The following is a 26,799-nucleotide window of genomic DNA, read 5'->3' on the forward strand; positions in this document are numbered from 1 at the left end:
CCGCCCCGCCGCGCCCGCGCCTGGCGCCCGCGCCTCAGGACCTGCGGGGCCGCGCGGCGCATCCTGCGGGCGACGGCGGGCGGCCGGGCGCAAGATGATGAAGTTTCGGTTCCGCAGACAGGGCGCCGACCCGCAGCGCGAGAAGCTCAAGCAGGAGCTCTTCGCCTTCCACAAGGTGCGGCGGCGGGCCGGGGGCGGCGGGCCGGGGGCGGGGACCGGGCCGGAGCCACGTCGGGCCGGGGGAGGGGGCGCACGCTGGGCCCGGCCGCCCCGCTCTGCCCGAGCCGCGCGCCAGCCTCGCTCTATCTCTGCCCTCCGCTCGCCTGCTCATGTCTCCGCGCCTTGGACTCCGCCGCCCTCTCCCCGCGGGCCTCTCTGCCTCTGTGTGTCTCCGGGCGGTTCTCAACTCTCGCTCCGGCTCCCACTCTGTTTCTTTCTCTCTTTCTCGGGGACCCCTCGGCGCCCCTGCGCAGCCCTTGGGCCCGGTTTGTTTTGCTTTCGCATCCAGGCCGGTGGGGAGGGGTGCGGAGTGGAGGCAGATGTTGGGGGGTGGGGCTGGGAAATCCCTTCCCGGTTCCTCTTCTCCCTTCCCCCACCGCCCGGGGCTCCGGCTTGCGCTGTGCCCGGCACCGCCGGGGGCTCCAGCCGGGGATGCCTGGTCGTGTACTCAACTGCACTTCGAATCGCGGGGCCTCAGTTTCCCTTGCTGTGGAATGGGGCCACTGTCCTCCTTGCTGTGGGCTCTGTCACAGGGGCGGCCGACCCACCGCCTCTCCTGGAGCCAAGGCGGAGGTGGGGGCGGAGGGCTGCTCCTTCCTTTCTTTCCTGGGTAGGGCCAGAGGGGCCACGGGAAAGGGGCTGCCTTCAGCCCCGCCTCCCCTGCGCTGGTGTGTGGTTGAGAGAGGCCCCAGCCTGCCCCTTGCTAACTCTCCCCAGGGGTGTCCCTTCTGGCCTCAGTTTTACACCCAGGCCCTTTGATCGCAGGGCCACTTGCTGCTCTTGGGGCTCAGAGTCATTATGCTCACACACCGGTGAGAAAATTGAGGTTCGGGGCTGACCACGTGCCCAAAGTCAGAGTGAGCTGGGGCACTTGGTCTTTGTGTCCCCTTGTCAGTGGGATTTGACTTTAGCCTTGAGGGCCAGGGGCTTCGGGAGCGGTGCTGTGGTCCCGAGCTGGCTGCCAGGAGACTCAGGTCCAGGAGGAAGCTCTGGGGCCCCTGGTCCCGCAGTGACCGAGGCCGGGTCGTCTCTCAGGGTAGGCGGGGTTTTCCAGGCGGCGTCGGGGCTGCCAGGACCCTCAGACTTGGTGGCCAAGGGGCCCAGAGGCGAGGCTGGTGCCCAGCAGCTCTGAGGTGTCCCCCTTCCTGTGCTGAGCCCCCTCGAGATGCGAGGACAAGGATGGTAGGGCAGGCGTCGCGCTCAGGTGTCACTTCCTCAGCCAGGGAGTCGGGGTGTGAAGTGGGGACCTGAGACAGGGGGAGGGGAGGCTTGCTCCCCCTGGCTGGCGCCTGGTGGCAGAAGCTGGTCTCCCTGCCAAGGAGGGTGAAGGCCCTGTTCTGAGTGGGCAGCAGTGGTGGGGGGGGTGGTCTTGGGCACAGGGGCACTAGAGGGCCTGGTAGGAGATCACTGGAAAATAGGCCCAGATTCCCGAGTGGTGGGCCTTGGGCAGGGGGTGGTGGTCCAGGGTGAGCCTGGACTTTGGACTCGGTCTTGGGTCCATATCCCAGCCCTGCCCACAAGCTGCTTGTGGCATGTCCACTCTATGTCAGTTAAACGAATACCGCCTCCGGGGGGCTGATGTACTAGCTGGGGAGATAGTGAGAAGCCCAAAGAAGAGAGGGAAGTGTGCGGCTTGCAGTGGTTTGGATGGTGGTCAGGGCCGTGGGTGAGATCAAGCAGGTGAGGGTGTGGAGCGATGGCTGCTGGGCCAGCTCAGGGGGCCTCTGAGCAGTTGTCTCCTGAGCCGTGGGAAGGAGCCCACCGTGGAGAGTGCTGGGTAAAGCACGTTCCAGGTAGATGGACCGTAGATGCCAAGGTCCTAGTAGATTGGAGGAGGGCGGAAGGCCATCGAGTGAGCCGGGGGCCGGTGGGAGGAGCCCGATGGAGGGGACTTGGCTTTGATCCGGAGTGAGCCCTGAGCAGAGGGGTGGGCCGCCAGACTCGGTCAGGCCCAGTGTGGGCACGGCGGCGCTGGGGCTCCCTACCCTGCCCCGGTCAAGTGGGCCGCGCTGTCCTCAGGTGGGCTCACCAGTGCCCAGATGGGAAGCCAAGGCTTGGCCAGTGCTGTGGCTCGCCCAAGGCTAAGCCAGCTGCTCAGAGGGCTCAGCCCCTGCCCGGATGGGATGAGGCTGGAGGCAGGCTGGGGCCACAGGCCCCGGGACCAGGGTTCCTTATAAAACTTGTGTCTTGCTGACGCAGTGGTCAGGGGGTACCGGCACTCACATGGGGTGTCCCACCTTGGTGTCGAGGGCAGGGGGCTGGGGGCCCAGGGGCGCAGGCTTCCCAGGGAGGGCCCCCAGCCAGGCCTCGGGGTTGCCTAGGAGCTCCTTGGGTAGGTGGGGGCAGGGAGCCAGGGCTGGTCTGCCCTGGGACTGGCCCTGCCAGGAGCCGGGGACCTGGTGGGAGCCGTCGCACTGACACCCCCAGTGCACAAGCCCCCTGCCCACCATCCCGACCAGGGGTGGGAGGGAATCACACCTCCCAGTTTCCCGGTGGGGATCCAAGTCTGGCAGGTGCGTGACACCTTCAGGGCCTGGGCAGGAAGCTCCTCCTCCCTGGGCCCCAGTCTCCCTGTCTCTGGGGCTGGGGGTGGGGAGCAGCCCCGAATCGGGGCAGCACTCGAGAGCCTCTGCCTAGCTGGCCTTGGGTGCTAGCCTCTGACCACCCCCCAGAGCCTGTGTTGGGGGTTGCCTGGGACTGCACTGCAGTCTGCCTGGAGGAGTGGGGTGCGGAGCCCTGCTCCGTGGGGCAGCCGGGTTCACTTCTGTGCCTGCGCCTCCTCTCGAGCCCCGTTCTGCTTGTTTTCAGAGCCCCGCGCACGGTGGGGTGGACCTGAGTGTAGAGAGGGACCGGGCCTCGACCAGGGGGGTCTCTGTGGCGGGGCCAGGGGCTCGGGCCCTTCCTCACCGGAGGTGTGATTACCCATTTCGCAGCTGAGGGCAATGAGGCCCGGAGCATGGGCGCGAAGCAGTGGCAGAGCCTGGAGGCTGCCTTGGGGTGGGTGGGCCGTGCCTCTGCCAATGCCTTCACCTCCCTGCAGACCGTGGAGCATGGCTTCCCCAACCAGCCCAGCGCCCTGGCCTTCGACCCTGAGCTTCGCATCATGGCCATCGGCACCCGGTCTGGGGCTGTCAAGATGTATCCTTTGCGGGCCGCGGCCTTCGGGGCCCGTCAGAACGTCCTGGTTGCAGCTCCCCGTGTGCCGGGCCCCTGGGGCAGGGCCCCGGCTGGGAGGCCACGGGAGCTGCCCGGACCCCGGTGGAGGCTGGTGCGGCTGCCGCCCTGAGACGCCTCCTCACGGAGACAGTGGGGCTCCGCTTGCGGTGGCCCCGGCTGCCCGGCGCCGCCTTTCAGCCAGCCAGTTACCTGGCACTTAGCGTCACAGCAGCTGTGACTGGGGAGGCGGCCGGGGCTGGTTGCGCACGGTGCCCAGCAAGGGCGGCGGGCGGGCCAGGGTCACGCGGGCCTCGCCCTGGTGCCTGGGCGCACACACGTGTGCCGGCGTGAAGACACGGGTGGCCGGCCGAGGCACGGGGGGCGGTACCAGGCTCGGCGTGGTGGGCGCAGCGCGGCCCGCACCTGGATGCTGGCTCCACACAATGGGCCTGTGAGCCGCACAAAGGGGCATTTTCCTGCGAGTGCGGGGCGGGTGCCGGGGGAGGCTGGCAGCTGGACGCCTCCCTCTTGCCGTGGAGGATCCCAGCCCCGCTGCACGGGGTGAGCCCCGCAGGTGGGGCCCCAGGGGCAGGGTCTGGCCAGCCACGGCACGGTGGCACGAGGCCTCCCCGCCCAGGGGCTGGGGGTACTGGCCAGGAAGTTGTGAGTTTGCTGACGCCCGGGAGAGCGGCTGGACCTGGGTGCCCCCGACCCCCGTGGGCCCCTGAGGCATCGGTGGGCATGCAGGGGCCGGTGCCCCGGCCGCCTGCCCAGGGGTCCCGCTTCCTGGCCCGCTGCTTCCGCGTCTTACAGCGCTGTCCTGCCCCGCGTGTGCTGCGGGCCCGGAGCCCCTTCCTCTGTGTCCCGGCGGAGTCTCTGCTGGCGGCACGGCCTTTGTCGTGGGCCGGCTTCTTGTGCTCACAAAGGACAGGCAGGCAGACGGCCTCGGAGGGGGACGAGGCCCCCGGCCCCTCCCAGACCATTCCGGCCCGAGTCCTGGGCTGGGAAACTGAGGCTGGCCACAGGGGCCGCAGCCCCCCCCGCCCCCCCACCCAGGTCTGGCCCCGTCTCCTTGGCCGACCCTGGTTCCCTCCCAGTGCCCCTGCCCCGTTTTTTGTCCCCTTGTCTGTGTCCTCCCGGCTCCTGCAGGGAGTCCCAACTCCAGCTCCAGGCAACGGCTCCTGCCTTGTCTCCAGGCAACGTCCCTGACCCCTGCCCGGTTCTCCCTCCTGGGGCCCCTGGGCCTGCCCGTCCACTGTGAAGCCTGGGGTTGCTGGGACTCTGGCGCTCACACTGGGCACTGAAGCAGGTCTCCCAAGCTCCCCAAGCCTCCGCGGCCTCTCCCAGTGCGCTGGGGGCTGCCTGCCCCAGAAGGAGGTGGGGTTCCTGGCCTGCAGCTGGCGTCGGCCTGTGGCTGAGCCTCCCGGGCCTGGCTTGGCATCTCCGCCTGTGTGATGCTGACGTGCGGGGCCGGCTCCTGTGCACACAGCCCGGAGAGGCTGACTCAGAGCCGTGAGCCGGGACCGGGCTGCGTGTGCGGGGGGTGCTTTCATTCTCACGTGCCCTGCGTCAGCCCCACGAGGTGGGAGTGCAGGTCGCCAGCCCCTCTTACGGATGAGGAAGTGAAGGTCGTGCAGCAGCACCGACTCGCAGGTCCGAGCGAGCCTGCCTGTCGAATGGTGGTACAAGATGGCGCTCCTTGCGGCGAGGAGCCCCTGCGGACTGGGGAGCCCCCTGGATAGGCAGGCCCATTGGATAGGGCCCGTCAGAGTGGTCCTGGGAGGAGGACGTTTGGTTTCCCGGCCTGTGCCTGCTTTCCGCCCTTGACCCGTCACCCTCAGCTACGGTGCCCCCGGCGTGGAGTTCACGGGCCTGCATCGAGACGCGGCCACCGTCACCCAGATGCACTTCCTGCCTGGCCAGGTGAGCCTCGGCCCTGCCACTGGCTCCCGTGAACCCCGCTTCCGCCCCGCCCCCTTCCCCAGGCCTACTCAGTCTTGGTCTCACTCGCCTGCCAGGGCCGCCTCCTGACCTTGCTGGACGACAGCAGCCTCCATCTTTGGGAGGTCGTCCACCACAACGGCTGCGCCCACCTGGAGGAAGCCCTCCACCACCAGCCACCCAGTCGCCCGGGCTTTGATGGTGCCAGGTACTGGGGGACTCGGCCAGGGCCGGCCGCCGGCCTCCTGCCGTGGGGCGAGCCTGTGGAGGGGCGGGGGGACAGGAAGCTGACCCGGGGCTGGGGTTCAGGGGGCACGTCTGGTGGCCTGGCGGGCATCAGGTGGGGACCCCGGCAGAGTCTGAGGTGAGCAAAGACAGTCTGTGCCCCAGGACCACTGGGGCCCCAGGAGACACGGGACGGGAGAGTGTGTCCAGAGCCCGGTGAGAGGCGCTGCGCCCCTGCGGTGATGGGCGTCTGGGGCAGGAACTGACATCAACGCAGGTCCCCTGGGCCCTCGGCTGGGGGCGGGGCAACGGACCAGTGTGCCTGGGTGAAAGGGTGGGTCGGGGCAAGGAGGGTCCTGCTGGGCTCTGAGGTGCTGGCAGGGTGCCCCAGGGGGGACGACAGCATGGGCATGGACCCCTGGGAGAGAGTAAGGGGCCTCTTGGTTCCTGGCCTGGCAGCCCTTGTTGAAATGGCCAGAGCGGGTGAGGCCTTCAGGTTGCAAGGTGCCTGTCCTGCTTGGGCTTGACTGGGGCTAGGTGACCCCCCTTCCCCCCTCCACGCCCCCGTGTCCAACCCTAACCCAGGATGGATTCCCAGGGTCTCCCAGCCTCTGCAGGGGAGCGATCCAGGGCCCTCCTGCAAGTCAGGGAGACATCCATGGGCTGGGGGCGGGGCTTCCTGAGTAGGGCTCTGGGGCCGTGTGTCCTGAAGGTTCTGGTCCTGGCCCAGGTGGGGCCTGGTTCCTGCCTTCCCCTCTTGGTGGGTGGGAGGAGCTCAGGGGCCCTTCTCCAAGACCTGGGGACCTATTTTTATCCCTCTCCCTGCCGACGTCCTGAATAAACAAGCGAGCTAATTCTGACATCCGCAGCCACCGCCGTGGCCTTCCTGGGGCTGCTGCGAGTGCGGGGGTCCTGCGGCGAGCTGCCGGTAGCGGCTCAGCCCCCGCCACACCCTCCTCAGCGGGTGGATGGGCTCCCACCCTCACCCCCCTCCCCTCGGCCCCCACAGTGGCCTGCCCAGCCTCGCCCGCATCACCGTGGTCCTGCTGGTGGCTGCCGGTGACCTGGCGGCCCTGGGCACTGAGGGCGGAAGCGTCTTCTTCCTGGATGTTCCCACCCTGACGCTGCTCGAGGGGCAGACCCTTGGCCCCGACGAGGTTCTGCGGAGGTGAGAGGCCGCCCGGCTTCCCTGCGTGCCGCCCGCCGGGCGCCCCATCCGCCGGCACGCTGCCGCCGCTCACCCCCCGCCCCTCGCCCACCCCGCAGCGTGCCCGAGGACTACCGGTGCGGCAAGGCCCTGGGGCCCGTGGAGGCGCTGCAGGGACGCCTGCTGGACCCCGCCCGGATCCTCGTCGGCTACAGCCGAGGCTTGCTGGTCATCTGGAACCGGGCCGCGCGGTGTGCCGAGCGCGTCTTCCTGGGCACCCAGGTGTGTGGCGGAGCGGGGAGGCCGGCGGCTGCGTCGGGGCCTCTGCTCGCGGCCGCCGCGCTCATGCCCGTCCGCCCCGCCCCGCAGCAGCTGGAGAGCGTGTGCTGGGAACGCAGCGGCCGCACGCTGGTCAGCTCGCACAGCGATGGCAGCTACGCCGTCTGGGCCACGGACGCCGGCGACTCCCCGATGACACAGCCCACCGTGGCCACCACGCCCTACGGTGAGTGGCCGGGAGGCCTGTGCGAGGCCGGCAGCGGCCCTGAGCTCAGACTGACCTTGGTGGGGGGCTTTGGGAGGACTTGGAGAAGGCGGCGGGGCTGAGCCCAGCCGGAGAGATGAGGCGCCCCCATCCCGGGGCTGTCGGGCAGCGCGCCTTCCCCTCGGGAGGTGGGAGTGATGGAGGCAGGAGGAGAACGGAGAAGTGGCGAGAGACGCAGCCCGGGGCTCGGTGAGCCTGATGCTGTCCTACTCCTCCAGGCCCCTTCCCCTGCAAAGCCATCAGCAAGATCCTGTGGCGAAACTGTGCGTCTGGGTAGGTGGGGTGCCGGGGCCGCGCCTGGCTGCGGGAGCGCAGGGTGGGGGTTGGGGAGGCTCTCCCGGTCCCCGCAGGGCCCCTCCGGCGGCTCACGTGGCTCCCCCGCCCCGAGCAGCGAGCACTTCGTCGTCTTCAGCGGCGGCATGCCCCGCGCCAGCTATGGCGACCGCCACTGTGTGAGTGTGCTCCAGGCCGAGACCCTGGTGACGCTGGACTTCACCTCCCGCGTCATCGACTTCTTCACGGTGCACAGCACACGGCCCGAGGACGGTGCGTACCTGCCCTCCCACCCCGTGCCCGTGTGTCTGCGGCAGCGCTCACCCGCCCCGTCCCGTCCCGCCCCGCAGAGTTCGACGAGCCCCAGGCCCTGGCCGTGCTGCTCGAAGAGGAGCTGGTGGTGCTGGACCTGCAGACGCCCGGCTGGCCGGCCGTGCCCGCTCCGTACCTGGCCCCGCTGCACTCGTCCGCCATCACCTGCTCGGCCCACGTCGCCAGCGTCCCCGCCAAGCTGTGGGCTCGCATCGTGAGCGCTGGCGAGCAGCAGCACCCCACGGCGGCCTCCAGTGCCTCGGTGTGTGCCCGGGAGAGGGCGCCGCCTGGCACGCGCCTGACATGGGGACGTGGCGGGTGTACGTGGGGGGCTCGGAGGGGCTTGTGCTCTGGATGCCGCTCCTGGGGTGAGAGGAGGAAGACGCTTGTTCTGACCTTCCGCTTCCGTCTCTGTCTCCGTCTCTCAGAGCTGGCCTATCACCGGGGGCCGGAACCTGGCTCAGGAGCCGTCCCAGCGAGGGCTGCTGCTGACTGGGTAGGCGAACGCGTGTCCCTGGCTCAGCCCAGTTGTGATGGGTGGTATGAGTGTGTGTGTGGGGGGGTGAGCAGGGCCTGGCGCAGCCCATGCGGGTGCGGGAGGGCCCATCCTGGGCCTGGCGGGAGCTGACCTGGCTCGCTGACTCAGGCCCGGCCCCTGGTGGGACCAGGTCACCCCCATTCCTGCAGGGTGCACTGGGGCGGAGCCTCCCTAGACTCTGGTTTACGGCTCAGCTCTCCTTTAAGCCAGAAACTGGGCTCCACCCACTCAGCCTGCCCTGGGACTGGAAAATCTGGGCTGGCCCGTGCCGAGCTGCACAGGGCAGGTGCCCGAGAGCCCAGCCTGAGCCTGGCGGGTGCTGACGTGCCCGGTGACTCGGGCCCTGACTTCCTGCCCAGCCCCTGCCATCCGCCTGTGCTGGGACCCTCCGGCCTCTGACTCCAGCGCCCCCTCCCCAGTGAGAACTCCTCACCGTGGCTTTCAGGGCCTCTGGAGCCATCCCAGCTGGTCCCACGGCCTCACTCACCTTCTCGTGCCCTGGCTCTGGGCTCCGCCCCCGCCCAGGCGGCTGTGACCCGGACTCTGCAGCTGTGTCCTGAGGCTGCACCCCAGTTTGGCCTGCTCCTCCCCCCTTTCCCTCTCGGCTTCCTCCCGGCCTCCCCAGGCTTCCTGCTCCTACCCCGGCCCCGGCCGATCCCTCCGCTCCGTGCCTGCGTCTTTGGTCACCTTTTCTGGCGGCTCCCCTGGGGGCAGAACCCCCGTAGTCCTCTGTTCCCTGTGTCACCCACCCCTCCCCTCCTGCTCGTTATTTCTGGTGATTATTTCCACACCTTCTCACCCTCCTCGGAGGGAAGGGCCCAGCACCTACTGTATGTGGCCTGGCATACAGTGGGTGCTCAGCGTGTGTCCTGTGCAGCTGGTACTTCCTGTTTGCTGTATGCAGTAGGAGTCCAGTCAGTGTTTGGCTTAGGCGCTTAGTGCCCAGTGCACGGTCGCTGGATGACTGGAGGGGGCGGGGGGCTGGAGGACCTGGGACCCGACCTCACCTTCCCTGCAGGCACGAGGATGGCACCGTGCGGTTCTGGGACGCCTCGGGCGTGGCCCTGCGGCCACTCTACAAGCTGAGCACGGCCGGCCTCTTTCAGACGGACTGCGAGCACGCCGACAGCCTGGCCCAGGCCGCCGAGGACGACTGGCCACCCTTCCGCAAGGTGGGCCCCTCCCCTGGCCCCAGGGAGCCTGGTCCGGGCTCCGCCCTGTGTCACCAGCCCTTCCGCCCTGCAGGTGGGCTGCTTCGACCCCTACAGCGACGATCCACGGCTCGGCGTGCAGAAGGTGGCGCTCTGCAAGTACACCGCCCAGATGGTGGTTGCCGGCACCGCGGGCCAGGTAGGGCCAAGGCGTCCCCAGGGCTACGGGGCTCGGGGGGCCTTCTGGAGGCTCTGGTGGGGTGGTAGAGGGACCGGAGCAGCAGAAGCCCAGAGGTGGGAACGGGGCTCCGGGTGGGACCAGCCAGGGCTGTGGGGACCCACAGAGGCTTGGGGCCGGGGTGGGAGCACAGGCGCTAGACGAGCCCTGGGAGGGCTGGGCTGGCAGGTCCTGGTCGCCACCGTGTTGCTCATTGAGGGCCCTGGTATACAGTGGGCATCCAGTACGTGTTTATTCAGAGGATGCACTGGAGACAATCCTGGGGGCACCGTGGCAGAGGCATCAGAGGCTCGGGTGGGGCGCGGGTGGCCCCCTCTCTGCGCCGACCGCCCTCGCCTCCCCCCCGCCGCCCCTCAGGTGCTGGTGCTGGAGTTAAGTGATGAGCCGTCGGAGCAGGCGGTGGGCGTGGCCAGCGTGGACCTCCTCCAGGACCGTGAGGGCTTCACGTGGAAGGGCCACGAGCGGCTGAGCCCACGCACAGGGCCGCTGCCCTGGCCGGCCGGCTTCCAGCCCCGCGCGCTGGTCCAGTGCCTGCCGCCGGCTGCCGTCACTGCCGTCACACTGCACGCCGAGTGGGGCCTCGTGGCCTTCGGCACCAGCCACGGCTTCGGTCTCTTTGACTACCTGCGCAGGAGCCCCGTGCTGGCCAGGTGCGTGCGGGCCCCTCCCGAGGTTTGCCGGGGCACAGGTGGGGGGTGCTTTCGAGGCTCGCGGGAAGCGCTGCTGGTGGAAGTTAGGCCCGCTGGCGGCTGGGCTCGAGGGCGGGCTTGGGGCTCGGGCTTCCCTGATGCCCGGCACCTGCGCCCCCAGGTGCACCTTGCACCCCAACGACTCCCTGGCCATGGAGGGGCCGCTGTCTCGCGTGAAGTCGCTCAAGAAGTCGCTGCGCCAGTCCTTCCGGCGCATCCGCAAAAGCCGCGTCTCGGGCAAGAAGCGCTTGACCACCGCGGGCAGCAAGGTGGGCCGGGCGGCCGGGCGGCCGGGCGGGGTGGCAGCGGTGGGAAGACTGGGCTCCTGAGCCTCGTGCCCCTCCAGTTGCAGGAGGCCAATGCGCAGCTGGCGGAGCAGGCCGGCCCCCACGACGTGGAGGTGACGCCCGTGCAGCGCCGCATTGAGCCCCGCTCGGCCGACGACTCCCTCTCGGGCGTCGTGCGTTGCCTCTACTTCGCCGACACCTTCCTTCGTGACGGTGAGGCTGGGAGGGGTGTGCTGGGGAGGCGGCCCTAGGTGGCGTGGCCCGGGTTCCGGTCAGCTGCCTGGAAAACGGGCGTGCGGCGGCGCCTCCCAGGTTGGAAAGCGTTGCCTGCTGAGTGCCGGGCTACGCTGGCGACGGGGTGCCCCGGCCCACGGCCACCCCCAGGACGGCCCGACGGTGGGGTTGGTGAGCAGATAGGAGCCCGTGGCCTGAAGGGGAGTGCGGGCTGCAGCACCGAGGCCAAGGTGGGCGTGTGTCAGGAGACCCCCGGGCAGCATGGCTGGAGCGGAGGACAGGCCTGGGAGGTGTGGGTGTCGGCCGCCTAGCTGAGGAGCTGGCTTTATAGTAAGGTTTTTTGGTTTTTTTAAACAAATTTATTTACTTATTTACTTTTGGCTGTATTGGGTCTTTGTTGCTGCGCGCGGGCTTTCTCTAGTAGCGGCGAGTGGGGGCCACTCTTTGTTGCGGTGCGTGGGCTTCTCATTGCGGTGGCTTCTCTTGTTGAGGAGCACGGGCTGTAGGCGTGCGGGCTTCAGTAGTTGTGGCTCGTGGGCTCAGTAGTTGTGGCTCGCGGGCTCTAGAGCGCAGGCTCAGTAGTTGTGGCGCACGGGCTTAGCTGCTCCACGGCATGTGGGATCTTCCCGGACCAGGGCTCGAACCCGTGTCCCCTGCATTGGCACGCGGATTCTTAACCACTGCGCCACCAGGGAAGCCCTAGGAGCTGGCTTTGACCCCGAGCGGTTGGAGCCCCTGAGGGTCCTACGGAGCGTAGTGGTGCAGTCGGGTTTATGGACGGAGTTGCTGATTGGTTTACCTTGATGACGGGGCACATCCCGTTCAACCCCGCACGCGCTGCCCGCCCCTGCTCTCTGTTGTGTCTCGTGGGGGATTTTAAGTGAAAGCCCCTGTGTGAGCAGCTCAGCGTGTGTCTGGTGGACGTAACCTACAGCCAGGGTGCCCGAGGCACTCGCCGTAGCATGGACGCTGATGCTGGAGTTTCCCTGTCACACTCGGCCCACAGGCGGCTCTGTTCATCTCAGAAACGCCTTTTTGGGGTTGGCTCAGCGTCTAGCCGGTCTGCACGTGGCGCTGTCGTGGATGCATTTTTCCGTCTCTGCCTGCGAGGGGAGCCCCCACTCCTGGTGGTGTTTGTGGAGCGTCTGTCCGGTGGATCTTCCCACTGTCTCGATGCTGCAGCCCCGGGGTTTTGGTTGGCCTGCTTCCAGGGTCCCCCTGAGAAGCCGGCTGGGCTTTGGCAAGCATGGCTTTGATTGCTCGCTAGTTTTTTGTTCCGGTCTTCCCACCCCCGTATGGTTGCTGCTGAGGTCACCAGTTCATCAAGGGTGCACATCGGTGACTGCCCGGTCCATCCACGCCTGTGCGTTTTTAGCTGATTTTCCACTCCTTCCCGAGGGGGGTCAGCTTGCACAGGATGGCAGGCTGGGTGTCTGCGGCAGGACCAGTGATGGACGTAGGGGAGTCGGGGCTCTGCGACGGGGCCGCGTCCCCGGGATGCTGTTGGGGGGGGTGGGTCTGAGAGGTCAGGGTCCAGTCTGACATCCCCGTGGAGGTGCCCTAGAGGTCGCTCCTGTGCCTGCAGGAGGACTGGCCGAGGTCACCAGGGAGGTGTGGGCTAGAGAGAACCAGTCCAGGGTCCCAGGGCATCGGGAGGGGCGGGGAGGGGAGGGGAGGGGAGGCACGTGCCTGCCTGACCAGCCCATCGTCCCCCAGCGGCCCACCACGGCCCCACCATGTGGGCGGGCACCAACTCGGGCTCCGTATTTGCCTACGCGCTGGAGGTGCCGGCGGCAGCGGCGAACAGCGACAGGCGGCCCGAGCGGGCAGTGGAGGCCGTGCTGGGCAAGGAGGTACAGCTGATGCACCGCGCACCCGTGGTGGCCGTGGCCGTGCTGGATGGACGCGGCCGCCCGCTGCCGGAGCCCTACGAGGCCTCAAGGGACCTGGCACAGGCGCCCGACATGCAGGGCGGCCACGCTGTGCTTATCGCATCCGAGGAGCAGTTCAAGGTGAGCTGGCACAGAGACCCCTGGGGCTCCCGCCTCCTGGACACCGCCAGACCCTCGACGATGCTTGCCCGCCTACGCCCACTTGCTGAGACCTCCCGGGAGCCCCCCAGCTGGTAGAGACGCCTTGGGGAACCCCGGGGGCCCCCAGGACCTCGACCGTCCCCCCTCAGAGCTCGAGGTGTGGGGGGTCCCAGCACCCCGCCCTTCCACCGGGCGGGACCGGCTCCGCCATAGTGGGAGGGGCCTGGCAGGTTTCCGGGCAGAGAAGTGGGTGGGGCCGGAGGGCTGGGCTGGGCTGGGTGGTGGCTCGGGGCGAGGGGACGGGGCGAGGCTGGGCCAGGCCGGGCCCTGCTCAGCGGCCATCCCCCCGTCCGCCTCCAGGTGTTTACGCTGCCCAAAGTGAGCGCCAAGACCAAGTTCAAGCTGACGGCCCACGAGGGCTGCCGAGTGCGCAAGGTGGCCCTGGCCACTTTTGCCAGCGTGGCCTGCGAGGACTACGCCGAGACCTGCCTGGCCTGCCTCACCAACCTGGGCGACGTGCACGTGTTCTCGGTGCCCGGCCTGCGGCCCCAGGTGCACTACGCCTGCATCCGCAAGGAGGACATCAGCGGCATCGCCTCCTGCGTCTTCACGCGACACGGCCAGGGTGAGGGCCTGGACGGCGGGGGAGGGGCCGCCCCCAGGAGGCGGGGAGGGGCCGGGCCCTTCACTACGCTCTCCGCTCCCCTCCCGCCCCCCCCCCAGGGTTCTACCTGATTTCCCCGTCGGAGTTTGAGCGCTTCTCCCTGAGCGCCCGGAACATCACGGAGCCGCTCTGCTCTCTGGACACCAGTTGGCCGCGTGATGCCATGCGTGCCGGGTGCGTGGAAGGGGTGGGGCCTGGAGCAGGGAGCACGGTCGCCGTCCCCGGTGTCACCCCTCTCTGGTCCCAGCGCTCAGGAGTGGGAGGGTGGGGGCCTGGCCCTCGAGCCGTAAGGCACCTGCCCCCGGTCCCCAGCACAGACCCATGTCTGCAGCTACAGGCTCCGAGAGTCACCCAAGCTGAGCCAGGCTAACGGGACCCCCGGCGTCGTCCTGGGCCCACAGAGCCGTGGCGGAAGCCCCGATGCCACGCGCGCCGAGGGAGCTGGTGAGGAGGGCGGGCGTGAAGTGCGGCACCTCGGCCTCAGGGCGGGCGGGGCTCTGCGGGATGCGGCCCGTGAGGGGCGGGGGGGGGGGGGGTGCCGGGGCCAGGGCCCCAGGGGTGGAGTCGGCCCCGGGGCCCTGGGAAGGGCCTGACCACTCTCTCTGCAGACACCCCGGAGCCGCCTGAGGCCACGCTCTCACCCACGTCCGCCGACTCGGCCACCAGTGCCGACACGACGCTGGACACGACGGGGGACGTGACGGTGGAGGACGTGAAGGACTTCCTGGGGTGAGGGGGCGGCTGGGCCCATGGGAGGGGGTTGGTCGGCCCCCAGCCTCCCTTCCCCGACCCTCCAGCCGGCCTCACATCCCAGCTGGGCGCAGAGGGCCGAGGAGGGCCTGACCCCAGACCTGCTGACCGCCGCCCCTCCCCCCAGCTCTTCAGAGGAGTCCGAGAACCTGCGGAACCTGTCAGAAGAGGACGAGGCCCGAGGCTGCCCCGTCCTCATCGCATGAGGCGCTCAGGTGCGGGGCCCTGGGTCTCCCTGGTCCCCTCGGCGCGGCCTCACCCTCGCCGGTGCTGCGCCCGAAACCCTGGCAGGCCCGGGGAGGCGTTTCCCCAGCCTGCCCCCTCCCGGCAGGGGCCTCCGCAGCCCACGCAGCCCTGCTTCTCGGGGTCTGCTGTTAGGAATCGGGGCCGGCCCGTCAGCCCGTCGGCCCCCAGGTAAGACGGCTGGCCTCTGGAACGAGACCAGGCCGAACCACCCGGGGCCACGGCAGCTTGGGGCTCAGGGGGTTTGGCCAGCCTGTTTTGCAGGTGGGATCACCCAGGTGTGCGAGATTGGGCGCTGCCCGAGGCTGACCGGCCCCCGCACCAGCCCAGGCCCGAATCTGAGGCCATAGGTCTGCCCCCGCCTCTCCCTGCACAGGCGCTGCGGCTCCCTCTGTTGCTGGGGTCACCACTGCCCCTCCAGGGCCACGCTTTGGCCTCGGGCCCAGATGTGGTCAGGGCTAAGGCTGTCACTACAGGGCCCTTGCCCTCATCCTGGAGACCGAGCGGTGGCCCACACGAGGCCGGGTTGCCTGCCCCCAGGCCTCCTGCTGACCCCTTTTCCTTCCTCTACCAGGACTGCCAGGCCTGCCCTGTTCGCAGCTGGGACCCAGAACCCCGGCCCTTCACGTGGACCTGCACCTGCTAATCTCAGGCTCCAGCGGGACCTGCCCAGCCTGGCCCCAGAGGCCACCCGGGAGGTCAGGTGCCACAGGGGAGGGCAGCTGGGGTTCACAGCCTGTCACCTCCCAGGCGACAACACCGTCCTTTTCCTCACCTTTTGCAAAGAGTATTTTTCTAACGCCTGTGCCAGGCACCACAGTCATTTCTACAACTATTTTGGTACGTGCTCCTTCCTGGGCCAGCACCCGCTCCCCCACCCCGCCACAGGCTGTGCGTGCGTGTGTGTGTGTGTGTGTGTGTATGTGTGTGTGTGGAGTGGGGGTCAGGATGGGTTTCCTTGTAGATTGTACCCTGGGGTTTTTTTTTGTCATTTTGTTAAAATTAGCAATTTTAATATTAAAAATACTGATTTTTAATGTTGAAAATAAAAGCATTTAATATCTCTTAGAGGGCAACCACACCTGCTTTATCCCTGGCCGAAGAGGGGGCATCACACGTGAGCTCACGGTGGAGGAGACCCTCTTTCCCAGGACCCTGGGGGCACTCACTGGTCAGGGTCGCTCCCGTCGCTGCTGCCGGGGACTGCGGCACTGGGGGCAGGCGGTGGACAGGCCCTCTCTTGCCCTCCGCAGAGCCTGTGGTGGCCAACAGGGCACGCGGGCAGCTGCCCTAGGTCAGGGCCTGGCGGAAGGTGCTCCAGGCGTGGAAGCAGCGGGTGAAGGCGTGCTGCTCATTGCCCTTGCGCACCAGGCGCAGGCGGCGGGGACGCTCGTGCTCCTTGGAGCGCAGGTGCTGGATGTACACCTGGTGGGCGGGACAGTGAGTGCGCACCTGCAGCCTCGGCCCCTCCCCCCAGGCCCAGCCTCGGCCCCTCCCCCACTCACCTGGCAGGCCTTCAGACTCAGCTTGATCTCCACCTGGCTTGTCTGGGTCCCCACCCACATGTAGACCTGTGGGGACAGCGGAGGAGGTGGTGGCCCGGCCTCAGAATTCCCATCCAGGGACGGCAGGGCCCCCCGTCCGGGCAGGGCTGGTGGGCTCTCACCTCTTGGCCATTGTCCAAGAGCATGATGTCGTCATCTGCCAAGTCGTCTTGGCAAAAGTCAGAGCACTTCTCGGTCACTGCAAAGTAGCCCTTCTCGTTGGAGCACCTGGGGGTCAAGGGTCACGGAGAGGCCGAGGGTCACAGCAGCAGGGCCAGGACTGAGCGGGAGGCTGGGGGCGGGAGCGGGGGCGGGGCCGTCCTCACCGGAAGAGCCGCGTGTGCTTCATGTACTCGGCGTCGTCGTCGTAGGGCTTCTGTGCCCCGATGCCCACCCAGAAGAAGTTCTCAGGCTCCTCGCCCTCGCTGACGACCTGGGGGAGAGGTCGGTCGGCCCGGGGCTGCCCACCCTCCGCCCGCCGCGTGCCCTCCGCCCGCTGCCCGCCCTGCTCACCTGCTTGCTGTAGGAAGCCTCGAACATGCTGTTCAGGATGTCCTCCGCCAGCTTGGCCTCGTCGGGGTCCGACGCCCGGCCCACCCACGCGTACACGATGCCCTGGTTGTCCTCGCTCTCGAAGGGAACCTGGGTGTGCGGGGGCCCAGGTCAGGCCCGACCCGCACCCCCGCCCTGCCCCGCTCCCGGCCGCGCCAGGCCCCACCTTGAGGATGAAGCAGAACTCGGAGTTGAGGAGGCCGGAGTCGGTGCTGATCTGGATGCACCTGGGGGCGGGGGTTGGGGGGGTTCAGCAAGGAGCCCGGGCGGGACACAGCCCCCTGGCCTCCCGCGCCCGCTCCCCGCGGCCAGGCACCGGGTGCAGAGAGCGCTGCCGTTGCTGCGGATCTGGTACAGGCTTGGTTGCAGGGCTCCCTGGGCCGCCTTCCTCTTGCCCCGGTGGATGATAAACTTTCTCTTGAAATGGGACAGAAACTTGGGGTTCTCCTGCTGCTGTGTCATGCGCACCACCTGGGGGCACGGAAGCCGTCAGGGGCAGCTCCCTGGTGGGGCCAGGCTGCCCCGGCCGAGTCCCAGGGACGCCCCCTCCCCGGGTTCTGGGGGTGTGGCTGGCACACCTCCAGTTTGCCGGGGAAGAGGCTCTCAAACTTCTTCTGCAGGCTGAAGGTGAAGGTCAGCCAGCCCATGTTGGAAGCGTCGCGGCCCTGCCAGAAGTACACTATGCACTGGAAGTCCTCCTCGGGCTGCTTCTCCTCTGCCTCGGCCGCCACCTCCTCTCCCTGCTGCTGCTCAGCCCCCGCCTTCTCCTTCGGCGCCTCCTCCTCCTCCTCATACTCCACGGGGACCCAGTACCTGCGGGGTCAGAGGGCGGTGGGCAGGGCTGAGCGCCCAGCACCAGGGGCAGGTGGGGCGAGGGGCACGCGGGGGAGGCACCTGCAGAGGAAGACGTAGCAGTCCTGCGTGTAGAAGTGGCCAAACTCCTCCTCGGGCAGCCGGGCGAACTTCTTCCCCTCGAGCACGAAGCCCTCCATGCCGTCCAGGTCCTCGTTCCACTCGTCCATCAGCTGCTCCGCCTGCGTGCGACCCCACCCGTCACGGCGGGACGGGACGGGACAGCCCAGCCCGCCCGCGCTGCGCCCAGCCCCGTGCCCACCTCCGCCAGAGGCATGCGCGGCTGCCGCGGCAGGAAGAGCGAGGTGAGGTCGGCCTTCATCTGATCTTTCTCAGCGTCACGCTTCACCTTCCCCGCGAGCCCCGGGCCCTGCAGCACGGCCTCTGCATTGCGCGTGTAGTCCACGGTCAACACATCGTCCCAGTTCTTGAACTTGGCCTTAAACACCTGAAAAGGCGCAGCTGGAGTAGGAGGCAGAGGAGGCGGGGCCTGGGGAAGCAGGGCGGGGCCTGGGGAAGCAGGGCGGGGCCTGGGGAAGCAGGGCGGGGCCTAGGAATTGGGAGAGGTGTGGCCTAGCAACCCAGGGGGGCCTAGGAGTGGGGGGCGGGGCCTAGGAGTGGGAGGGCGGGGCCCGGGCAGGGGATGTGGGAAGCCGTGGAGCTTGGTAACCAACGCACAGAGGGTCAGGGCAAGAACGCGCCCGCGGGAGTCTCGGGGAGGAGGCCTCCGGGGGCGCCGCGTCGCACACCTGCGCCTCTGTGCCCTCCAGGGTGCGGCTAACCGCGGCGTGGCGCGGCCGGTGCAGCATCCCGCACAGCTCCTGGCCCAGCTTGAGGGCGGCGGCGCGTACCAGGCGCGGGGACTTGCGGCCCAGCCAGATGAACACATCGGACCAACAGTCCAGGATGTACACGCAGCGCGTGTCCAGTAGGCCCTGCAGCTGCGGGGCCCCGGAGGCTGGAGGTCAAGACCAGGGCCACCAGCAAGAAGGGATCCAGCCCCGACGCCCTCCTCCCTGTGCATCTCACCAGCCGCATCCCAGGCATCAGTTCCACCTTGGGCCGCGTCTTATGTTCCACAGAGAGCTTGTAGTTGATCTGCGGCAGCTCCAGGTAGCCCAGGCCCAGGCCCACCTGGCAGGAGCAAGAGGTGGGCTTAAACCAGGCTGGGTCTGGGGAACACGACCCCGGCCACGACGGCCCCTGCTTCAGGCTGGCCCCTGCACTCAGGTCCACAGGCTGCTCCTCTCCGGGCCGGCTTCCTCCCTCCACCCCAAGATGCTTTCTAGAAAATCCTGTCAGTGGAAGAAGGGCTGGTACAGGGTGCCTTCCCTACCCACCCTCTCCAGGTCCTTACGGGTTTCTCTAACCTGTCCTCTTCCCGCCCACAACACACCCACCTTCCTATCACCTACAGCACGAAGGCCAGGTCCCCAGGCCTGGTACCCACGTGCTTCTCGGCCTCCCTCTCCAGCCCCGCCTTCCCGGAAGCACAGAGCCCAACACCAGTGCCCCCGGCCCCCCTCAGACCCGTGCTGAGCTACTCCTCGCCCAGAGCACCCTCTCGCCACCGAGGTCCCAAAGGAGAGACCGCAGCTGCCGCCTGACCGCCAGTGAAGTCAGGCCAGCCCCGCACCCCCGGCTCACCTTATACAGCTTGGGCTGGGGTGGCCAGAAGTCATCGGGCACGTGCTTCTTGATCTCGGAGGGCTCCCCGCCCAGCACCTCCCAGAACTCTGGGAGCTCCTGGCCTTGTACCAGCAGTGAGATCTCTGCCTTCCCTTTTCGTTCGTTCTTGTTAATTTTCTCTGCAAAGAGCCTGAGGGCGGGTGCAAAGCCTCAATGATGAAGCCCACTCCTCCTCCTCCCCGGGTGACAGTTTTCCTTTGCACGGCACGCCCCGGCACGTCTGGGCAGGTCAGTCCTCTTACCTGGCCTTGGTGGTGCTGCTCAGCGTGGCCTGAGCCCCCCGCCACACGTAGATGTCCAGCCCTTGGTCCAGCAGGAAAACAAACCTGGACAGGAAGGGCGGGAGGGGCTGCCACTGGCCACGGGCAACGGCTGCCCCCCCCACCCCGTGCCTCTGGCCCCGCCCCGCATCCCTCCCCGCTGGACCTCCTGCCAAGCTCTGCGGAACAAGGGCTGGAAGGCCTCTCTGTCTAGAGCCGAGCCTTGCCCCCCACGGGCAGGGAGAGGGTTGGGGTGAAGCACCCCACCTCACGTCGTGGGGCTCACCTTGGGTCCAGGGAGGCCCCCTTAAGAGGCACGGGCTCCAACTTGAGGTTCTTTTTTCCGTACACACGGTACATCCTAGGGGCCAGAGCAAGAGTGGCTTGGCGGGGACACCAAGGGGCAGATTTACCCCAACACCCTCCCCCCATCCCTCCCAGCCGAGTCCAGGTCAGCGCCGCGCACACACCCCTCACCTGGTTACGTAGTGCGTGTCCTCCACGGTGTAGAAGCCACTGGCTGTTCCACCCTCGACGTAGGAGATGTCGTTGTCAAACACCTGTGCGCGGGGCGTGCGGACTTGCACTGAGCTGTCCCCCCACCCCCGCCCACCACCACCTGTCAGGAGCGGCGGACTTGCGTGCAGCCGAGTCAGGTGCCGCGAACCCACGATGATGTTAAAACTACAAGATCTGTGTCTATAGACATAAACACACACGGGGTGGTACGATGTATACAGCCGTGATCGCGTTTGCCTGGGTCCGGACGCAGCATGTTTAGACATGTGCGTATCAGGGGACGGGACCGCGCGGCTTTATGGAAGGAGGCAAACTTAGGTGCGAGTGCCCAGTCTCGTCTCCTGTAGGCACCTACATGTAACCAGCCGGCGGCTAGGCCGCTGCCTCTCACTAACCCAGCTCCCGGGACTCTGGCCCTGCCCCTGGCCCCGCCTCCTTGGTGGGCCGCCCTCTAGCAGCTCGTAGGCCCAGCCCCCCTTCTCTCCTGGGCTCCTACGCCACCGCCAACCCAGTTTCCAGCTCCTCATCCTCCTTATCCTCCCCTGAGCCAGGACTCGGCCCCACCTCACTTCCCTGACCTCACCCCACCGTCCCTGCTGTCGTCTGCCTCCCTGCTGTCTGCCGTAGGTCCGCGGGGCTCAGCCCCGGATGCGGTTCAGTCAGCCCCGCCCACCGGCCCTGGCTTCGGCCCCGCCCCTCCGCGCCGCACCTGCAGGAACTCGTCACTCTCCTCGCCCATCTCCTCGCGCACGGTGCGGCACTCGGCGCCCAGGTAGTTGCGCAGGTTGACGGCGTGGATGGCAGAGCACGCCTTCTTGTCGAGTGTGGCCTCCCCGCCGATCCAGTAGTAGATCTCCCAGTTCAGAGACCCGCTGTCATCCAGAAAGGTCTGGAGGCCAGGGCAGTGGCCGGGTCAGCCCCCACCAGGCTTCTGCTGGGCAGCCCCCCGGGGAAGCGCCCTCGCCGCCCACCCTCCCCCCGAACACGGCTGGGAGCGGGTGGTTGTGGGGCATCCAGGTCGGGCCTCGCAGCCCCCTGCCCCGCACCTTGAGCACGATGTAGCAGTCGGCCTCGTAGAACCTGCCGTGGAGGGCTTCCCCCACCAGCACGGGCACGAAGTTCTCCATCTGCCAGATGGTCAGGCCAGGCAGCTGGCCCACGTCCTCCGTGAAGAACTCAGAGTAGTCGAGGCGCGGCTTCTCCAGGCCCTGGTCCCAGCGCCGCACCTTGCCCCCAGGCACTCCGGAGTCCACGCTCTCCTGGGACCGCAGGCACATGCTGGCTGGACCCCATGCAGCCGCTCGCGCCCGTCTGCCTGCGACCCAGCTCGGCGCCCCCTCTCCCGCCGGGCCCAGGTTGCACCGCTGAGCAGAGCCTGAGCCCCGGGCCGCCTTACCTCCTGCTTTTTGTTCTTCTCCTGGGCCACATCCGACATGCCCTTCAGCACCTGCTTGGCCTGGTCATCCTGGGCCGAGTCCTTGCGCCTCCGCAGCCGCATCTTGCGCGCCAGTGGGTCCTTGGGCCCAGTCCCTGCCGAGGGGAGGGGCACACAGCTGACCTGGCTGCCCCCCACCCCGCCTGGGGCGTCCAGCCAGCCAGGGGCCAGCCCCACACCCGGCACCCAGAGAGAGCGTCCCACCCAATGTGTAGGTAGGCGGGCTGAGGCCCAGGGAGGGGCCCCCGCGGCCAGGCCAGACCCTGCCTTGCTCACCAGCCGCCGCCGCGGCCGCCGTGGCAGGGGAGGCTCCCGCCAGCCGCAGCTGGTTCTGCAGCGAGAAGTCGATGTTGTACCACTCGGCGGTGCCGTCGGCGGGCTTGGGGGGCATGACCAGGCTGGGGTTCTCCCGCACGTCCAGGACCTGCCTCGCGGGGCGAGCGAAGCCGGCGCTGAGCCCGACTTCCACCTCCCGGCCACCCCACGCCCCTGCTCTTCGCAACCTCCGGGGCCAAAGGGCCCACGTTCTTCTCGCCCTGCAGCCACCCTCGTGGGCTCGCGCCTTCCCGCCTGTGAAGCGTGACCTCACAGACCGGCTGATCGTGAGGCTTACGCGATGCTGTCGCGCGTGACGTGGACACAGGACGTGGGCCACCCCCTCCTCCCCGTGGCACCAGCCACCCCTCCAAGAGCCCTTTGCTCGGTCTTCTCTGGGGGTCTATCCGCACCTCTCCCGCTCTTCCCTCCCCCCAGTACCAGCCGCCTGCCCGACCTCGATCTCCGTCAGGAAGTGGACGGCCTCCGGGAGGGTCACGAGGCGATTCTTGTTCAGGACCAGCTTCCTCAGCTTTGTGCACCTGTGACGACACAGCTGGGCCTCAGGGGAGGGTGGCAGACGGGGAGCCGGGGGCCTTCCAGTCCTGGGTCGGGGAGGCAGGTAGAGCCAGAGAGACTAAGCAGCCCGGCTAGTTAGGAAACCAGCCAATTGGAAGGTGCCGGCAAAGACGGGAGGGGCCGGGGTCTCCTCACGGCCAGGTGACCGGAAGGGTCTTTCTGTGGCTTCTACAGGGCAGCACCTTTCAAAGGGACCTTCCGAGAACTAAAGACCCCTGGGTGTGAACGAGGGGGCACCAAAACACACGTCCTGCCCTCAGATTAACCAGGAAGCTGCCGAGGGCCCTCCGTCCTCAGTGCCGGGGACCGTGCTGGTGGACGCTATGACCTCTAGAAGGGGACGGAAACAGCGCTGTGTCCCAAACGCAGGTGGCAGTGGAGCCCTTCTGGCCTCACGCCTGTCGGCATCCCCCCAAAGACTGCTCTGGGGGCTGCACCCGCAAAGCCAACTCAAGCCCTCCCGTTTCCCACGATGCACGAAGACCGCGGGGGCGGGGCGGAGGGGCTGGGCTGGGACCCTGGGGTTTCTGTGCTGTGCTCCTGCGCCCAGCCTCGGCCCGGCACCTGCAGAGGCTCTCAGGGATCAGCTCCAAGTTGTTGCTGGCGGCCATGAACTCTTCCAGGCTGGACAGCTTGCCGATGCCCGAGGGCAGCCCGTCGAAGTCCAGCTTGTTGGAGTTCAGGTACAGCCTCTTGAGCTTGGTCAGCTTGCAGATGGCCGACTAGAGGCGGCACGGGCAGGGGTGGGTCAGGGGTGGGCACGGGGCAGCCTGCAGCCTCCCAGCCCTCCCTGGGCCCCAACGCACGGGCAGTGAGGTCAGCTGGTTGCGGGACAGGTTCAAGGTCTCCACGTGCACCCACTGGTCGATGCAGAGGGACAGCTCCGCAATCTGGTTGCTGCTGAGGTTGAGGCGCCGCAGGCTGGGGAGGGTGTACAGACACTCGGGCACCCGCGTCAGGTCGTTGCAGGACAGGTCCACATCTGGGCGTGGGGTGGCGCATCAGCCGGGGCCCCTGCGGCGGGCCTGTGTGAACCCCGGCTCCCCCTCCTGGCTCTGTGGCCTCAGGTGCAGGGCTTCACCTCCCGGCTTCCCAGGGCGGGGCTGTGCGCACAGAGCCTACTCACGGCGTGCGTTACTCCCAGTCGTCACGACGGGAGGAGATGGGACAGAGCCGCCCCCCGCCGCCCCCTAGAGGTGCTCACCGAAGCAGGGCACCGTCCCCTCCTCTGTGAGGAAGCAAGGGGCTGAGGGGTCCCCAGGGACTGCCAACCTGCGAGGTGGCTCAGGCCCTCCAGGCTGGTGGGCAGGTTGCCCTGGGTGCGCTGTGTGTTCCTCAGGTGCAAGGTCTGCAGCGCCGTCATGGCCGGGAGCTGCCTGCGGGGAGACGAGGCGTTCAGGCCAGGGGCCGGGCGGGCCCGCGGCACGAGGCCGACGGTGGCGAGACGTGACCCCCCGCAAGGCCAGGGCCCCGGCGGGCGCCCACCGGAGCTGGGCGTGCAGCAGCGGGTTCCCGTTGAGCACGAGCGTCTGCAGGTGCACGAGGCGGCGCATCTGGGGGGGCAGGCTCTCCAGGCGGTTCTCGCTGAGGTCCAGGAACAGCAGGTCGGTGAGGCTGATGAAGAGCTGGCTGGGGACGGCGTCGATGCTGCGGGCGGACGGCTGCCGGGTCAGGGCCGCGCTCCCCCCTCCGGCCGCGCTCCCCCCTCCGGGCCCGGCCCCCGGCCCGCCCGCCCGCCCTCCAGGCACCTGTTGTGGCTGAGGTTCAGCACCAGCATGTTCTTGGCGTTCTCCAGCTCCCGAGGGCACTCCGTCAGCTGGTTGTAGCTCAAGTCCTGGGTGGAGGGGCGAGGCCGGGTCAGGGGCGTCAGGGCTGGTCCCACCCCGCCAGGCCTCCACCGGGCTCGAGGGTCAGGACAGGCACTGGGAGGGGAGCAGAGAAGGGGGCTTCAGGGCAGAGAGAGACAGTGGGACCCTGGGAGGAAGGGGGCCTAGGTTAGGGATCCGACTCCATAGGTGACCTTGGGCCTTGGGCCAGGCCCCGCCCCCTGTAAGAGTCTCAGGTGTCTGCGTCTGTAGAACAGGATCACCACGGCCCCAGGGTCCAGTGTAGTGGGTGGGCGCTGAATGGTGGGGCTGGCACAAGGGCCAGGTGGCAGATAACCACTGACCAGAACCGAGAGGTCATCCAGCTTGAAGATATCATCGGGGACTCCGGAATTCTTCAGGCTGTTGGCTCGAGCCACGATGGCCTGGGGATACACCATGAGAGTCCGTGACTCCTAGCTTCCGCCCCCCAGGAGAAACAGGGATGGGGTGGGGACACCACCTCCAGAAGTCCACCAAAGCCAGGCCTGAGTGCTCTCTCACTCTGGCTTTTACTCATCATCTCTCTACTGGGCAAGCCTTTTCTAGACTACCAATGAACTCCTATTTATACCTCAAAGCCCGACTCAAATGTGCCCCAGAGCCCAGCACGCCGAGGCCTGAGGGTCTGGGACGGGGGCTCCATGGAGAGTAGAGGCCCAAGTGAACTGCCCCGCCCACCTGCCCTCCTGGCCGAGCCCCACCCTACCCCGGCTCTACCACTGCCAGCTGTGCGACCTGCCTCCATGGCCAAGTATCCTCATCTGTGAACTTAGAGCAAGTGAAAATCACATAAAAGCCCTCGTGAAACAGCTGTAACGCTGCTCAGCTGCTAATAGCTGCTACAGTACTTGTTGTCCAAACTGGGTGAGATTTGGAGTTTTTCAGCGCTTCCCCCACGGTTACTCGACACAGAGAGTTACCGCATACTCTCCCCCCCAGCGTGCGGGTGGCGAGAGGTGCTGGCCCGTGAGGGTCCCGGCCCAAGGTCTGCAGCCTCGGGCGGCACTCACCCGCAGCGACGGCAGGCTGGACAGCTCCCCGTGGAGCGTGGTCAGGTTGTTGTGGCTCACTGACAGGTGCTCCTGGGCAGGGACGGGGACAGGGGCTCAGCAGGGCGGTGGGGCATCCACGGAGCCCCCATCTGCCACCACAACGCTGCCCCATCCGGGGGGCCCTCGGCCACACAGGTCCGGTCAATTTCTGCAGCTTCCCTCCCTCACAGACCCAAACTCTCCTTGCACACCTCCCAGGATGGGGTACTCACTCCGTCTCCACCAGTTCTGCTGTGGCCTGCTGTGTCCTCTGTGACATCTGTGCTCTGCGCAGGTTCTCCCCACCTGGCCAGCCCCATCCACAGGGACCCTCCCTGCCTGCCCAGAGCCTCTTACCAGCTTCTGCAGGGCGGCCAACTCCTCCGGCAGGTAGCAGAGGCCGGTGCGGTTTAGCTTCAGCCATCGCAGGCCAGTCATGGCCTTGACGTTCTCGGGGAAGTAGCCACCCTGAGAAGTATGTCGTGGTAAGGCTGGCCTGGGACAGGCACCCTTGCCCCGCCGCCCAGTGGCCCCCAGTGCCCACGGAAGCCTTGGAGAGCAAGTCACCTCTCACCAGCTGTGTGACCCTGGACAAGCCACTCTGCTGTTCTTTGCCTCCACTCCCTCTCGCCCACAGAGCAGAACTAACAAAACCCCGACAACAAAAGCATCGTAAGGAACAACTAACGGTCAGGACAGCTGCCGATCTAGAATCTGTCTCTCTTGCTGTGTTCTCGACCCCGAGAAAGCTTATTCCAGGAGACACCCGCACACCTAGCTGTGTGGTTACATCAGCTCAAGGCCTCTGCCTGGCGTCCAGGCCCTGCCTGTGCTCCGACACTGCCATCAGCATGTGGCCGCTAGTGACAAGGTCGACTCCCCCTGTGTGAGGCCCCGCACCCCACCCTGCACAGGCACAGCCTTATTTGTTAGTTCATTCACCTCTTCGTTCCCCATGTTCAAACGCCCACCTCGGGACCCCCAGCCCTTGTGGCAGGGAGCCTGGGGCAGCATGTGCCTTCAGCGCCCCTGGCTGGTGTCCCCTTCCCCATCCAGGCACATTCCCAGCAGGTGACTCAGACTCTCCCAGTCTGGAGAGGACACACGGGGATCCCAGGTGAGCAGATGAGGATGGGGGCAGAGAAAAGTGGCCACCTGTGCCTGGGCTCAAGCGTGCACACGTGGGTTAAACGCAGGAAGGCGGCCTGTCTCCTCGGCCCTGGCCCAACCCCCGAGCCCAGCCACAGCCGGGGCCGCAGGACGCTGCCGACACAGGCTCACGCTACACTGCCCCCAGCCTGAGCCTGCCCACACCCCACCCTGCAGCCGGGATCACGCTCCAGGAGCCAGGCCAACTCTCAGGGCCTCGTCTCTGGCCACCAGCCCTAACCCTGCCACTCTCATTCTCAGACCTCCAGAACCACTGTGGCCCCCAGTCCCCCCACTGGCTGGAGGGCTGGGCTCGGGTTCCTGGTGGCCCAGGTCAATCAGTCCAGCACCTGCTCATACAA

At 67.8% G+C, this 26,799-nt stretch overlaps 2 protein-coding genes across 3 annotated transcripts in view; one reads left to right on the top strand and one right to left on the bottom strand.

Annotated features, from left to right (window-relative positions):
- LLGL1 (LLGL scribble cell polarity complex component 1) lies at positions 1–15,712 on the top strand. 2 transcript variants are annotated; one of them, XM_059048402.2, is made up of 23 exons: positions 1–175; positions 3,260–3,357; positions 5,217–5,298; positions 5,394–5,524; positions 6,551–6,709; positions 6,808–6,970; positions 7,058–7,193; positions 7,451–7,505; positions 7,624–7,778; positions 7,856–8,079; positions 8,246–8,313; positions 9,374–9,527; positions 9,601–9,705; positions 10,102–10,394; positions 10,555–10,702; positions 10,780–10,933; positions 12,671–12,966; positions 13,348–13,612; positions 13,711–13,825; positions 13,983–14,095; positions 14,260–14,380; positions 14,529–14,616; positions 15,219–15,712. In XM_059048402.2, exons 1-22 carry the CDS (start codon positions 95–97, stop codon positions 14,605–14,607), a joined length of 3,195 nt encoding a protein of 1,064 aa, XP_058904385.1. In that variant the 5' UTR covers positions 1–94; the 3' UTR covers positions 14,608–14,616; positions 15,219–15,712. The 2 variants fall into 2 exon arrangements, with proteins under 2 accessions (XP_058904385.1, XP_066877231.1); XM_067021130.1 differs by having other exon boundaries at positions 2–175; positions 7,061–7,193.
- The window catches only part of FLII (FLII actin remodeling protein), an 11,800-nt gene continuing 675 nt past the window's right edge, over positions 15,675–26,799 (bottom strand). Inside the window, exons 2-30 of the mRNA XM_059048400.2 lie at positions 25,646–25,756; positions 25,268–25,339; positions 24,560–24,640; positions 24,138–24,223; positions 23,875–24,036; positions 23,662–23,765; positions 23,196–23,371; positions 22,954–23,111; positions 22,268–22,352; positions 21,772–21,919; positions 21,457–21,590; positions 21,107–21,319; positions 20,770–20,949; positions 20,019–20,101; positions 19,828–19,902; positions 19,524–19,607; positions 19,240–19,411; positions 18,622–18,726; positions 18,342–18,533; positions 17,855–18,040; positions 17,635–17,774; positions 17,319–17,553; positions 17,057–17,211; positions 16,907–16,967; positions 16,702–16,830; positions 16,515–16,621; positions 16,311–16,416; positions 16,150–16,215; positions 15,675–16,069 (exon numbers count right to left, since the gene is read on the bottom strand). Coding sequence (XP_058904383.1) covers positions 15,935–16,069; positions 16,150–16,215; positions 16,311–16,416; positions 16,515–16,621; positions 16,702–16,830; positions 16,907–16,967; positions 17,057–17,211; positions 17,319–17,553; positions 17,635–17,774; positions 17,855–18,040; positions 18,342–18,533; positions 18,622–18,726; positions 19,240–19,411; positions 19,524–19,607; positions 19,828–19,902; positions 20,019–20,101; positions 20,770–20,949; positions 21,107–21,319; positions 21,457–21,590; positions 21,772–21,919; positions 22,268–22,352; positions 22,954–23,111; positions 23,196–23,371; positions 23,662–23,765; positions 23,875–24,036; positions 24,138–24,223; positions 24,560–24,640; positions 25,268–25,339; positions 25,646–25,756 — 3,741 coding nt within the window. The 3' untranslated portion in view covers positions 15,675–15,934. The remainder of the gene's footprint in view (positions 16,070–16,149; positions 16,216–16,310; positions 16,417–16,514; positions 16,622–16,701; positions 16,831–16,906; positions 16,968–17,056; positions 17,212–17,318; positions 17,554–17,634; positions 17,775–17,854; positions 18,041–18,341; positions 18,534–18,621; positions 18,727–19,239; positions 19,412–19,523; positions 19,608–19,827; positions 19,903–20,018; positions 20,102–20,769; positions 20,950–21,106; positions 21,320–21,456; positions 21,591–21,771; positions 21,920–22,267; positions 22,353–22,953; positions 23,112–23,195; positions 23,372–23,661; positions 23,766–23,874; positions 24,037–24,137; positions 24,224–24,559; positions 24,641–25,267; positions 25,340–25,645; positions 25,757–26,799) is intronic.

Source organism: Kogia breviceps, chromosome 19, assembly GCF_026419965.1.
Source record: "Kogia breviceps isolate mKogBre1 chromosome 19, mKogBre1 haplotype 1, whole genome shotgun sequence".
In the NCBI taxonomy this organism is placed as follows: domain Eukaryota; kingdom Metazoa; phylum Chordata; class Mammalia; order Artiodactyla; family Physeteridae; genus Kogia; species Kogia breviceps.